The sequence below is a fragment of the Pongo pygmaeus genome, chromosome 5 (genome assembly GCF_028885625.2).
Source record: "Pongo pygmaeus isolate AG05252 chromosome 5, NHGRI_mPonPyg2-v2.0_pri, whole genome shotgun sequence".
Taxonomy (NCBI): domain Eukaryota; kingdom Metazoa; phylum Chordata; class Mammalia; order Primates; family Hominidae; genus Pongo; species Pongo pygmaeus.
This window is the reverse complement of record NC_072378.2, coordinates 148,936,286-148,950,571: the sequence shown is the minus strand read 5'-3', so window position 1 is coordinate 148,950,571 and position 14,286 is coordinate 148,936,286. Positions and strand designations below refer to the sequence as shown.

The 14,286-nt window shown below is 42.9% G+C and overlaps 1 protein-coding gene across 6 annotated transcripts in view; it reads right to left on the bottom strand.

Annotated features, from left to right (window-relative positions):
* Positions 1 to 14,286, bottom strand: part of SASH1 (SAM and SH3 domain containing 1) — a 281,660-nt gene that overhangs the window by 35,458 nt on the left and 231,916 nt on the right. For 4 of the 6 annotated variants that reach the window (XM_063667098.1, XM_063667099.1, XM_063667097.1 and 1 more), the window contains one exon: positions 1,928 to 2,060. In XM_063667098.1, the coding sequence (XP_063523168.1) occupies positions 1,928 to 2,060 (133 nt within the window). Of the gene's footprint in view, positions 1 to 1,927; positions 2,061 to 2,221; positions 2,538 to 7,575; positions 8,149 to 14,286 lie in introns of those variants that run through there. The other 2 variants (XM_054493514.2, XM_063667100.1) reach the window with 2 other exon arrangements.

The window sequence follows — 14,286 nt, the reverse complement described above, 5'->3', positions numbered from 1 at the left end:
TCTATTGTGCAGGGGTTGGAGGAAGTTCCAGTTTAGCAGGGAAATGGGGGGCAGCCCAAAGCAGGCGCCTTGAGCTACACACAGACCTGGGACCTCTCCTGAGAAGATGGGTGAGCTTGGCCAACAGCAACTCAGCACCCTGACTCATCAGATGCCAGAGTGTACCTTAGGATCTGAGCTCACTAAATCAATCTTCCATCTGTGAAGCCTGATTTGTGCCCAGATAAATTAAAGTTCAGAGCCAGAATTCCATATGGTTATTACTTTTTACTCTAGAGTTATCCCTTTTGGTATATTTTTCCTTTTCAATTGATGCCTCTCAAAGATAGTTGGATTGATTTATTCTAAAATAAATATGCAAATTACAATGTCTGTATTTTTAATCATGTTATTCTAGTGGAAAGGCTGCTTTAACACACCACTATCATGTGTGAAGGGCCCACTGGGGAACAGGCCCAGGACTAGGTACTTTGCCCACGTTATCTCAGTTATGGATGAACCCCACCCATCTATTTGTTATATTTGAGGCTTGATTTTGGCCGAGTGTTCATGAGATTTGTTACCAAATGTGTCCTTAAAGTTGAATGTTGGCAATCCCATATGGCTCCCCCTAACAGTACCAACTGACCCTATCTGTGATTTCAGTAAGGGCCGCCACAGGGTACATTCAATACTGTGGAATTCACAACTGGCGGGCAGGTATTAAAACACTCAAATGTAAAATCAGCATTGCATCCAAATGTAAACAGAATTACCACGCAAAAAGATACCCTAATGAAACCCCAGAATTGAAAACAACCCTAGTTTATGAAATTGGCCATAAAGCTGATTTCTCTCCCCATGTTTTTTTTTTCCCCTTCTAATCCCCATTTTCTCACAGTTACCCACTTAGCTTCAGTATTATTCTAAGGGATTTAAACCCACAAATAATAACAAACACAATTAAAAGCAGCAATAAAAACAAAAAACCCTTATCTTTGCAAATAAGGGGAAATTCATTTCTTTACATGGCTTGATTTTATTTCTATATAACAAAAACGCCTCTACAAAAATAATTTTAAAACCTACATGTTAAAATTTTGAAATTCCTCACAATGTAGATATGACATTTTAACAAGTAAGGTGTTTTTTAAAAAGCATAGTCTTTCCAATATTTTTATCCAATTCAATTATTTTCATTTTTCTAACAGAAAAATCTTATTCTTTTATTTTACCTTTTTGGGGAGAATTTATAAGATGCTGCAAATGCACATCACTAGCAAGAGAGATGAATACGGTTGAGATTTGAACTGTCATAATTATATGTCAAAGGCTAACTATCCATTTCAATAAATCCAAGCTGATGTCTTTTGACATTACTGATTCACCTGGCTAACCCCAGCAATACAACTCTTAAAAGATTCTCTTCGAATCCTAGGTCCTTAAAGCCCCCATTTGAATTGAGACTTCAGACTCTGTACAGGAAGAACAAATCATCCCCGAGAAATTTAAAGGGATATTAGGTGCCTTGATTGTTAGGCATTTCTTCAAAATGTATGTATATCAAATTTGAACTAAATTCACTGAGCAAGAACCATAGTCCTTTTTGGGATTGGAGGCTCACGTGAAAAAGTTAGAAAGTTTATATAAAATGGTATAAGCTCATACATAAAGCTATACTACACCTCGAGAAAATTTCCATTTCCCGTCTTTTAAATTTAAATGACTAAGCACCCCAAACGCCTGACACCAGGACCCTTCATTCCATCACATCATCGCATCTGAGCATCACTCTGCTGGCAGGCACAGTCCTGCCAGATTCAGCCAGAGCTCAATGCATTTTCCACTTGAAATCGTATCCCTTTTCTACTGAGAAACTGACCCCAAATGATTTCTTTTGGAATAACCAGGGTGGAGTTTGCCTTTTTTTTTTTTTTTTTTTTTTTACCTTCAGTGCTGGGTTTTTTCATTTCTTCCACCCTAATTAGTTTCTTTCTGACTCTGCGAGTGGAGTTTACCAGCTTGTGTAACCTCTTAAACTTCACCGACTCCTCAGTCTCATCATCCGATTGTTCTCTTGACTGGCAAAGAAACAAAGGAAAAGTTAATCAGATAATTGCTCCAAGCTTTGCCCGTGCGGCTGGATGTAGCCGGCCTTGCTGCCAGTCTGAACCTCGGCAGCTCTGTCGCTGAACTTGGGAACCAACAAATTTGCCCAAGAGGTTTACAAAGTGCCACATACCATCTTAAGATCTAAATCGGCGTAGAATTAGGTCCTAGGCATGGAAACACACATTCTTGCCCTCAACTGGCCTGTGGGGACATCTGTCTCAACTACTTCCTTGTCCTCTTTTAGGAGGACTCCGGCAGGACTCTCCCTCCGATGCTGGCCCTGTAATTCCAGTTTCACTGCTGTGGTTTGGGCCAGGCTCTCATCTGTCTGGCCCATCGGGGCTTGCTGTTTAACGTGGTCATCAACTACTTCTCCAAACCAAAATTCTGTTGGCTTTTTCCAGCCCTCCCCCAAAAATCAAAAACAGCAGGGCAGGAAAGGGAAAGAGATGCAAACAGCCTCTTCCATCCCATTGGCTAAGACTGTCTGCCACATTGCAGCCAGCCCTTCCGCCTCTCCCGGCTCCTTCTAAGGGCTTACAAGGCGAATGTGAGGACAGACCCTGCATTCCTCCAAGAGAGACAAGGGAAAAAGCTGACCTTTCAGCCATACAGTACAGTCCATATTCCCCAGCAGCCCATTGCACTTTACAGGGAGTCAGCATGCTCAGGCCCAGCTGTTTTCCCTCAAGTATCAAACATTACAGAGAGAGGGAAAAAAAATCTCTCTCTGCAGCAGTGACCCAGGCTAAAAAACAATCCTTTCCTTGTGAACAAAATGAGGGTTTCATTTCTAAGTCAGCTCCAACATCCAATATGCAGCTTCCTCTGTTGTATCTGTTCAAAATGTAAAACAGCAGAAGAGATCTCTGGCTAAATAAGCGTGCAGTACGGGTGCGTGGGCATGCCTGGGAGCAGCCGCCTCGGCACACCCTGTGCAGCAGGTGAGCAATTCCAGCTCACATCGCACGCCCTGACAACAACCTTCTCTCCATTTTCTCCAACTCAGTTCATGGAATAGTAGGAAGACAAATGCCTCAAATGAACACACAAAACAAAAACAAGCCTCATCTCTGAACACGAGTCTAATGTAGAGACTTTTCTCCCAAAGAAAAGCTCTCACTAATCCCAGTGTTACAGACAATAAAACAGATAAGCAAGAGTTGCAGAGAATACCTCAAGAGAAGAAGAAGTAGAGTTTCTACGCATTATTTAGGCATAAAAATGGTGCACGTTGTGAGTCCTCTTTGCACTATGGCACAAACGTTAGTACAAGGATAGTAAGGGATATAAACAACTAATGTCCTGGCCTCTGTCCTCACCCTGGAACTCAAGGCATGGAGCCATGGTACTTTCTCCCTGTATGACTATCAGCAAACCGTTTACCCACTTATGGTTAACTATAAACCTAACATCAGCAAGTCATCAGGACAGAAGTGTTTCTCAGACTTCTCTTCTGTAAAGTGTATCAATATCTATGTCCAATTTCTCTAAAATTACTAGATAAAATGTTGCCTGCAAGTGTCAGAATTAAAGCTAAGTACTGGTTACCTGGTAATAAAGAATGGGAACTAGACTCCCAGGTAACAGTGGGGAGAGGCTACACTGGATGCTGGCAATTAGGCTTAAAACTAAAAATATAAAAAATTAAAATAGAATAATAAGTGTAGTTCATAATACAGAATGGTATTGTCTGGTTTGAGTTTCATTTCTACTTGGTTGGATTGTTGACATGTGATGAAATGGTTGGAGCGGTCAACCAGAGGAATGAGAACTTGGTTAACCCTCATTCTGGGTAACCAGCACCTGAAAAACCCACAGTTCATGGAATTACATATAAACATTTAAAAACATTCTGCTCTCTTGATGTAGCTCAAAAGCCAAGCAATTCTAATAGAAGAAGAATCAACATTATGTTATAGAAAGTCTCTATAACTATCAATGGGACAAACCTAGAATATGTCTCTAACCCTCACATTTAAAAATGTTGAAATCAGCACTTTGGGAGGCCGAGGTGGGAAGATCACAAGGTCAGGTGATTGAAACCATCCTGGCTAACACGGTGAAACCCCATCTCTACTAAAAATACAAAAAATTAGCCAGGCGTGGTGGTGGGTGCCTGTAGTCCCAGCTACTCGGGAGGCTGAGGCAGGAGAATGGTGTGAACCCAGGAGGCGGAGCTTGCAGTGAGCCGAGATCATGCCACTGCACTCCAGCCTGGGCGACAGAGCGAGACTCTGTCTCAAAAAAATAAAAATAAAAATAAAAATAAAAATGTTGAAATCAAATGAAAATGAAATAGGTACAGATTGTTTGTAATCAAAATACAAGAAGCTGTGTTATAGGATGAAAATTACTGATGTGTACACCTCATACCTAGTTTGCTGGTTGTTGGTGGTGGTGTGGGTGTGTGTACGCATGGGACAGTGGGCAGTAAGAAAAGAAATGGGGTATAGAAAAAACTAATACAAAATTTTAGTCCACAAAGACACAAATCATTATATGTACTAGAGTGAACTTTCCAAGAAGAAATCAAAATAGTTAAACCAGGACAGTAGATTTAAAGGCAATGCCTTCCTCATAAAATTCTACTTTCCTCTGCCCAGATTCACTGTGGCAAAAAGTAACATATTCCAGGTACTTATTTAATTGTTTTCACATGTTCCATTTATTTTTGAGAAACATACCTTTGAATTATACCTTTGAATTATACTTCTTTGTACCTTTGAATTAATGCTATTTTTATTTTTCTAGAAAAATCAAGATTTGGAGGTGTTTGTCATTGACAAATCACAAACCATGGCAACCAAGTCCTTCTTTTCCATGATCATTTTTTGGACATTAGACAAGATAGATGCGGCACAATTTATATGAAGAAAAATGCAACATAAAACCCAGGTCATCCAAGGGGGTGTGTGTGTGTGTGTGTGTGTGTGTGTGTGTGTGTGTGTGTGTGTGTGTGTGTGTGTGTGTGTGTGTGTGTGTGTGTGTGTGTGTGTGTGTTAAATAGAAAATTACCTAGTGCGTGTGTGTGTGTGTGTATGTGTGTTAAATAGAAAATTACCTAGAAGTCAGCCTAGAAGTTACTTGAGTTCAACAACCTATCCCAAGAATGTATTGCTGCATCCATGATATTGATGGAGAGGTGCTGACTTCTCACTTCCTACTGAGTCCAGAGGAAAAAAGGGTTGTGAAATATTTGCCTTTAAAAAATTCTCTCCAGCTGTTTTAACACAAAAATGCTGTAAAAGGCTTGCATTTCTTCTAAACTGGAGAGTAAATCTTGAATTCCTCATGTCATATTTCTCTTTTTAAGTATATTCCACTTCCCAAATGCTGAAAATAACATAGCATGTCTTTTTTTTTTGAGACAGAGTCTCGCTCTGTCTCCCAGGCTGGAGTGCAGTGGCGCGATCTCAGCTCACTGCAACCTCCGCCTCCTGAGTTCAAGTGATTCTCCAGCCTCAGCCTCCTGAGTAGCTGGGATCACAGGCACACACCACCATACCCAGCTAATTTTTGTATTTTTGTAGAGATGGCGTTTCGCCCTGTTGGCCAGGCTGGTCTTGAACTCCTGACCCTCAGGTGATCTGCCCACCTCAGCCTCTCAAAGTGCTGGGATTACAGGCGTGAACCACCATGGCTGGCCAGCATGTCTTTTTATTCAGGAAATACACCACCAGGGATGGGGGCTTGAGAATTTTTATATTTATAAACACAAAAAATATATAATTTTTAAATTCAAATACTATGTATATTTTAAAAGAAATCTTCCTATGTGAAGAACTTCGTAGAAAATAGAGGAAATCTGCATTGTATGTAAAATAAATGATTGATTCTAAGAAATAGGCTCAGCACTATTATAGAACAGGTTTTAAACTAAAGTTAAAAAATAAAAGTATATATTTACACACATTCAAACATGAGATGGTGTGGCCTCCCCTCCCTTGTCCCACCCTGGGTCAGAGTTAAACAGATCATCTTCTCAGTGAAAAGGTGAACTCAATCATCTGTATGACAGCTCCTCACCAGAAAACCTTCAAGAGAAAAAGGCAACTTATCCCACCAAAAATTGTGGAAAAGTGGATTTCCAATATTGTAAACAGAAACATTTGATTTCCAGCCTCTCCTCTGCAGATTTTTTCCAGCAGAAAGCCCATATGGCTCAACTTTTAATTACTTTGGCTAATGCTATATGTAGTAATTCTGTGGTGAATGCTTAAGTGTTTCATTTCTGGTTTCCATAGCAACATTACATCAGATTGCAGACAGCTGGCTCCACAGTTTTAAACCATAACAAATTGACCAAGCCAAGACACAAAACTATAGCTGCTTTAAAGAGATAGCACACCATTCGCCGGCCAGGCTGCTGAATGAGGAACCTATGGGGCCCGTTTGGCACCCGGAGGAGGGTGGAGCCTCCTTCCTTCCCCGCTTCTTTTGGAACAAGTGCATCCTTGACACATCTGCAATGTTCTAATAGGAAAGACATGGAGCCAGCGTGGAGAACTTTTTATAACACAGCTACACGCTGGAAGATCAGAAAAAAGGAACAAAATGAATAGCATCTGTAAGTACAAACATTTGTGTGCTGGAGCTCACTAAATGCATCCCCTCCCTGCTCCAAGTAAACCTGTCACTGCTGGTAGGTAACAGATACTTCACCGGACCCTGTAACAAACAGTTCTTGGGACTGCAGCGTGCACAGCAAATCCTTTCCAAAAGCCATATGGCACAGTTGTGCAGGCACAATGGCAATATGCCGTAATAAAGGCTGAAACAAACTTGCAAGGAGCAACTAGACCCTTTGGAGGACCGCTTGAGACCACCACGCTGATCACAGGATTACAACTGTGCCCTTTGCAGAAGCACTTTCACTCAGCTTGCTTCCCTAGCTCGAAACACACGACACGCTGTCACAATCAACACCCAGACTAAGCCCACTCATCTCCCCCAGCGCCACATAACACCGAGAGATATTTAAACATTTCTGAAAAGCAATTTGAAACTGGAAATGTACTTGCCTGTGAAATTCACACACTGGTCTCTCTAACCTAGCACATGATCAGACATACATGCTTCAGCTTTCTAGGTCGGCTGTAGTCACAGCATTAATCTTAAAGTTAAGAGAAGGAAGCCAATCAGATATAAGCTTATGAAAAGCAATGTGCAACACTGTCTGAATTCAAGTCCTCCCCAGGAAAAGCCTCCACAATTCACAGCTGAGCCATATATGCTCATGTCTCAGATTCTCAAAATAATATTCACTATTCTCTAAAAGTTACGCATTTTCACTGGTGAAAATGCCGGGCAAAAATGCTCAGAGTTACCAGGTAGGGAAGTAAACAGGGGAAGAAGGACAAATCAAGAGGAATTTAAGAAGAAAAGAGAGAGAAACATCATAGGCAGGAGCAGCAAAAACTTTTACTTGAAGCAACAGAAAACACATTCTTTCTTTCCCATTGAACGCATTCAGTAACTTACCGGCTTCGGCATTTAGCAAGCCTAAGGGGCAATTCTGAAGACGTCCGGTACCTCCCACCCCCCTCCCCACTCGGAGAGCGTCTTCACTCTTGTGGCATCAACTCCGCAATCTCAAAATTAAGATTAGGCACTCCTGGAACATGTCTCTCTGGAGTTACATGATCAGGCAGGCTCCACCGTCACAGCTCAGTATCCGAAGGAGAAAGGGGAAGACACTGGATTCAATTAGCTTCTTTCTGCTTGCTGACTGATTCCCCAGTCGCTTGCTAACTGCATAACTTGCAAGAAAGGCATAAGTCATCAGCTCTAAGCAAATCTCCTATTCACCACAAGGAAAAAAGGGAGTGTTGTGCATGGCCAACAATCCCTGTTTTCACTGAGGAAGGCTCCCTGACCTCCTGCTGGCCTCCAGTTCCTTAATTACTGTCTATGGAATTCCAGAGACAGAAAAAAGAACACGAGAATCTGAGCAAATCCAGGACAAGGAGGACAAGGACTAACCCTTAAAAGTGACTGAACTTAAAAAAAGATCTCTTTTGCAGACGTTCTTCTGAACACCCCCTTAAGGGAGTAGTCTCAATTGAAAATAGACACCTTCCAATGGCTATTTTTGAAATTACCGAATTAAAACTTATGATTGTGGTTTTCTCCTAGAGTTGTCACTTTTTCTCTCTCTCCCCATTCCTTTTTAAAATTTTAACAACCAGAGTAAATGTAGGATATTTCCCCTTCATTGGTGCTTCTAAAACTCTCTTAACAAACTGTTTTAATGCCCATTTCAGAGCATCTGAGTTCTCCTGCATTCTAGAAATGTGAGCATGAGGACCGTGTCACAAGATGATCATTTAATTTTCTCAAGGATCTCAGGGGAGCCACTAGGCACATGCTGTTACTTAAACAGAACATCATCTAAACAACACAGGACTAAAAACCCATACAAAGTCTCCATGACGTGGGCTGCAAGTCACGTTTGTCTTTTCAGGGCTAAGTTCATTCACTTGGGTAAGTCATTTATTCTCACAGCACAGTTTGAGCTGCTTGTTTCTAGATGTCCCTCCTATTGGGTGAGTCTTTATGTATAATGCTTGAGCCCATCTCTTTATAGGACATCACACGACATAAAATACCTAGCTACACAGGACTCAGAGATGCGTAGGAACCACTGTCCCTCCTTAAAATGACAGAAATTTAGAGTTGGACAGGATTCAGAGGTTACCTAAACTAAAAACGGCCAGGCACAGTGGCTCACACCTGTAATTCCAACTGAGGTGGGCAGATCACTTGAGGCCAGGAGTTCGAGACCAGCCTGGGCAACATGGTGAAAACCCGTCTCTACTAAAACTACAAAACTTAGTCAGGCGTGGTGGCATACACCGGTAATCCCAGCTACTCAGGAGGCTGGGATAGGAGGATAGGTTGAGTCCGGGAGGCAGAGGCTGCAGTGAGCCAAGATCGCCCGACTGCACTCCAGCTTGGGTGACAGAGCGAGACTCCATCTCAAACAACAACAACAACAACAAAAGAGAATTGGAATACGAAGCTCCCAAGTGGAGGGTCATGTTTTAACATGCACACGTTGCAGGTTCTGCATCAGATCACCAGAGCTCCATCCCCTTTTCCTCGGCTCTTGTCCTGCTCTTCTTCCCTGGGCGGGCTGGCGTCTCTCAGTCCTTGCCAAGAATTAAACTCCCTTCTCCCACTCTGTCTTCTGCTCAGAAGTATCTCCTCCCAACCTTTATTGAATTTCCTCTTCTTTCTCCTGCAAGGGCTCACCACACCTTCCCTACACTGCCCAGTTCCCCATTTCACAAACTGATTCTCCCACAAACTCCCCCTCCCCTGTCACCACCTGATGGACCAGGTGCTTTTGCGATGTTGTACTTCCAACACTTGTATTTGTCCAAAGCTTACCATTCCCAGGCACTGTGCTAAACATTTGCATATAAGATCCCATTTCACAGCAATGGCAGGGGCAGAATCTGAGACTGTATAGTTTTGCTCCTGTACCACTACTCTACCTCAACAAGACCTTTCTTCATCCAAGACTGACAACTATGCTGCAAAGTTATGCTCACAGTTCCTTAAAATTGAGTGTAGACATTTTCCACCAAATTCCTTCATTACAGGATAAAAACGAAGAAAATGAGAGTGCCCCAGTGAGACTGGGGTAAAGGGAAGAGGATTAGCCCAAGGCCTCAGGGGTTAGAACAACCTGGGTTTAATTACCAAGTTCTCTAGCAAATCACTTTACTTTTATGGGTCTTAATATTCCCGCACATAAATTCGGTACAGTAACATTTTTCTTACAGTGTGGTTGTATTAAATACTGCGTACATGAAATCCTTACTGAACTGGAGTTCAATAAGGACTTAATATTTTTACTATTATTATTACTATTATTATTAATATTATTATTTGAGATGGAGTTTTGCTCTGTTGCCCAGGCTGGAGTGCAATGGCTTGGTCTCAGCTCACTGCAACCTCTACCTCCCGGGTTCAAGCAATCCTCCTGCCTCAGTCTCCCAAGTAGCTGGGATTATAGGCACCTACCACTATGCCCAGTTAATTTTTGTATTTTTAGTAGAGACGGGGTTTCACCATGTTGGCCAGGCTAGTCTCAAACTCCTGACCTCAGATGATCTGCCCGCCTTGGCCTCCCAAAGTGCTGGGACTACAGGAGTGATCCACCACGCCCAGCCTTATTATTAACTCTGCAGTCTTCTATTCATAACTCACTGGAGTTCAAACAACACCTAATTTTCACGAACTGCTCTTTTAGGTGCTGTGTAAATAGCAAAGACCACTTAAAAACCCAACAACCAGGCCGGGCGCGGTGGCTCACACCTGTAATCCCAGCACTTTGGGAGGCTGAAGCGGGCGGATCACGAGGTCAGGAGATCGAGACCATCCTGGCTAACACAGTGAAACCCCGTCTCTACTAAAAATACAAAAATTACCTGGGCACGGTGGCTCACACCTGTAATCCCAGCACTTTGGGAGGCCGAGGTGGGCAGATCACGAGGTCAAGAGTTTGAGACCAGCCTGAACAACATGGTGAAACACCGTATCTACTAAAAATACAGAAATTAGCCGGGCGTGGTGGCACATGCCTGTAATCCCAGATACTCAGGGGGCTGAAGCAGGAGAATTGCTTGAACCTGGGAGGCAGAGGTTGCAGTGAGCTGAGATCATGCCACTGCACTCCGGCCTGGGTGACAGAGCGACACTCTGTCTCCAAAAAGAAAAGAAGAAAAACAAAAAAAAGCAAAAAAAAAAAAAAACAACCAGCCAGGCACAGTGGCTCATGCCTGTAATCCCAGCACTTTGGGAGGCCGAGGCAGGCAGATCACTTGAGGCCAGGAGTTCAAGACCAGCCTGGCCAACATGGTGAAACCCTGTCTCTACGAAAAATACAAAAATTAGTCAGGCATAGTGCACATCTGTAATCCCAGCTACTCAGGAGGCTGAGGCACAAGAATCACTTGAACCTGGGAGGCAGTGGCTGTAGTGAGCCAAAATCGTGCCACTGCACTCTAGCCTGGGTGACAGAGCAAGATTCCGTCTCAAAAAACAAAAACAGAAAAAACCAACAACTTTTTACATGTGAAAGCTCGTCATATGGCCAGCATCTGAGGCTGGTTCTGGACAGGCTGTTCAGATATAGAGAAGACTCTGAGACAACTCTGAGAAGACTCAGATCCCCTCTGTGCCACATGGGAAGAGCATGTGGCTGTGGGCATGTTTCTTCTCTCATTTCTAAGATAGGCAGTGAGAAGCCTCCTAGGGCTCTCTAGAGGATAAAACGAGACCTTGAATGTGAAGCCTAGAGCTTGGCAGGTAAGGAAGTCCTCGTTCCATGTGAAATACACATGAAGTTCGTGCACTGATTTATCCAGATACTTTGGGAAGGGTGGCGGGAAGGATACATCCCCAGTATTTCCCTCGAGCAGCCTCTCCTCACAGCTCAGGACTTGGAGAGCGTCCTAAGAGGATGGGAGAGAGAGCTGACCTTGTCCACCCCTTTTTAACCTCACTGCCACACCTCTCAGGGAGTCATTCAGGTATTTATCAAGATACTCGATGTCGGACCCTTTGTGAGGACGTACCATGGCTTGACTTTCAGAAAACAGGAGGCTCCCTGGGCCAGGAGCCTTGTCTGATCTCCTGCTCCTTGCATTCCTAGTGCCCACCCATAGTAGACTCCCCATAAATATTGGTGCGATCACTGTGGAATGAAGAAGTTAAGACTCCGCAGCCCTGTAGCTCTCAGCCCTGGCCATGTGTCAGAGTAAACTGTGGGATATTTGAAAGACTAGACTGAGCCAGGCCACCCTAGGAAGCTTCCTGGTGAGGGACGGATTGGGGGATAGACTTTGTGAGGGAAGGCCACTGCGGGTCCTGTTCTCTGGGTGGCGGGCTTGAACACAGTAGATGTGCAAATTTGCTGAGAAGGGATTTCAGTATTTGACTCCTATGGTGAGGAATTGTTCCTCATTAGCTCCTTGGAACAAGGTCCAAAGGCCTTATAGTGGAATATGTGACTGTGTGTGGTCAGATTCAGTTTCTGGTACATTGTGCTCCACTCTTCAGATCCCATGTGGTAGAAAGGGCATCAGAGCACCTGGTCCTCACCCCCTGCTTCCTCGCAGCATCTCAAACACTCCATGCCCATCACTGCCCTGATGGCTCCTCTTCCGCAAACAGCTCTGCTGATTGCATCCACACCCCTAACTCCCATGAATCCTTCAAGTTTCAGTCTGCATATTGCCTCCTCTGGAAAGCCCTCCTGGCTTTGCTCCTCATCTACCTTAGACTAAATATACTTTATCCAAGGACTTCGCACATATATTGGCATTGCTAGATTCCCTAGCCCATCACTAACTGTCATGCAGACAATGTACCTGACCATATTCATTTCCACATCTGCATGTTAGTAGCATTTATTGTTTCTGACTACACATGACATGTATCATTAAAAATTTGGAGAATGCAAAAATGCACAAAGTAGTAAGAGATTTTGGTTTATGCCTTCCCACTTTTTCCCCATACACACATATGCACATGCACACACAAAATATACCCTGATGTTTCTGTATGTTTCTTTTTTTTTTTTTTTTTTTTACAAGAAAGGGTGATCTTTGATCTTTACCTTCTCCAACTCCTCTAGTCACTATCAGTGTCCCCAAATCCTCCCTCAAATGCACACGCACAGTCTAAGTAGAAATAACACATCTGCCTGTAAGTGGGGACCCTCTCTGGGCCACGGCTGCCTCAAAAGATTTTCCTTTAGAGAAACCCCAGGCCCCTGGTGTATACCGTAGCCACACTGTTTCATAGCCCATTTTTTAAAGCTGTATGTTTTGAACATTTTCGCATGTCAACAAATGTTCAATACAATACAATGTATTAATGATACAGTAGTATTTAGCCATCAAAGTATACCATAATTTACTGATATCATGGCCCCCATAATTAGACATTTGCCTGTTTCCAATTTTTCAAATAATCCTTGGATGCACACTTTGTGGTAAAATTTCTAACATGTCTAACACATTCTTTTTTTTTTTTAGAAAGATGATTCGATTGTAGAATTGATGGGGAAAAGGGTGTGTCTTTAAGACTTTTGATACATATTAACAACTTGCTCTGAAGAAATGTTGTATGGTTTTAAAATCTCAGGAGCAGTTACCAACACTGAGAATTACAATATTCTTTTCCATTTAGATAAATAAATATCTATGTTTGTGCTAAACAGGTATTTCCTGATTGAAATGAATGAATGAATGAATGAATGCACTGATTCAAGGCATTAGGAAAGGCAAGGAATAGCAATAGGAGGAAGCCAGCATTCCCTGGGTTTATAAAGGTTATCATCTAGAAGTCTGAGGGTAGGGAGAGCCCCAAGAGAAGTTCAGAAATATGATTAATGTTAAGGTCAACCGTGACAACCACATGAGAAAAACACAGAGATACAGAAATTTCGATGTGGGAGGACTCATCTCTGGTTAAGGAAATTGAGGCACACTTCCGTGAGGGGAAGAGGAACCTGACACGGGTTTAGGGACATTTCCATGTCCCTACATGAGCCTAGTCCAGTATTTACGTGGTCCTGGGGCCCTACTTCTCCCACCCACCCCAGCCCAACCTTAGATGCCCTCCTATCTAGACAAAGAAGAGCTCAGCTGATGTTGTTGCTTTTATAAACAGCATGTGACATCAGTCAACAGGAGCTTCCCGGCCCTCCTCTTCCCCAAGCTTGATTTCATAATCTCTCCAACTGCCTGATCTCCCTCCACGGTTCAAAAAGTGAAGCACTGAAAGTCCCTCCCTACCTCAGGGGCACCGCACTGACTCTGGGGCCGTGGCAGAGGCCTTTTGGTCACAGTCATCAGGTTAATGTGTTCTTCTTCGTATTTAGAAAAAAATTAGTCTCACTGTTCGAAAAAGTTAGAGTTACTTAAAAGTGTGTTTATGAGTTGCTAGAAGTAACAGTAGAAAATATGAAACACATTGTGGGTAAGTTTTTTTTTTCTTTTATCACAAAGGAGTCAGGGGAGGACTCATCTGTTTAGTAAGAAATATTTTGCTCATTAGCTGGTGACATCATTGCCCTCTGAAATTAGGAGATTTTGGTTAGCATACGGAAAAAAAAAGATGAGATTCCATTCTTCTCCCAGAGGTGCAGCAGAACACTGAAATAATCTCCCTGGA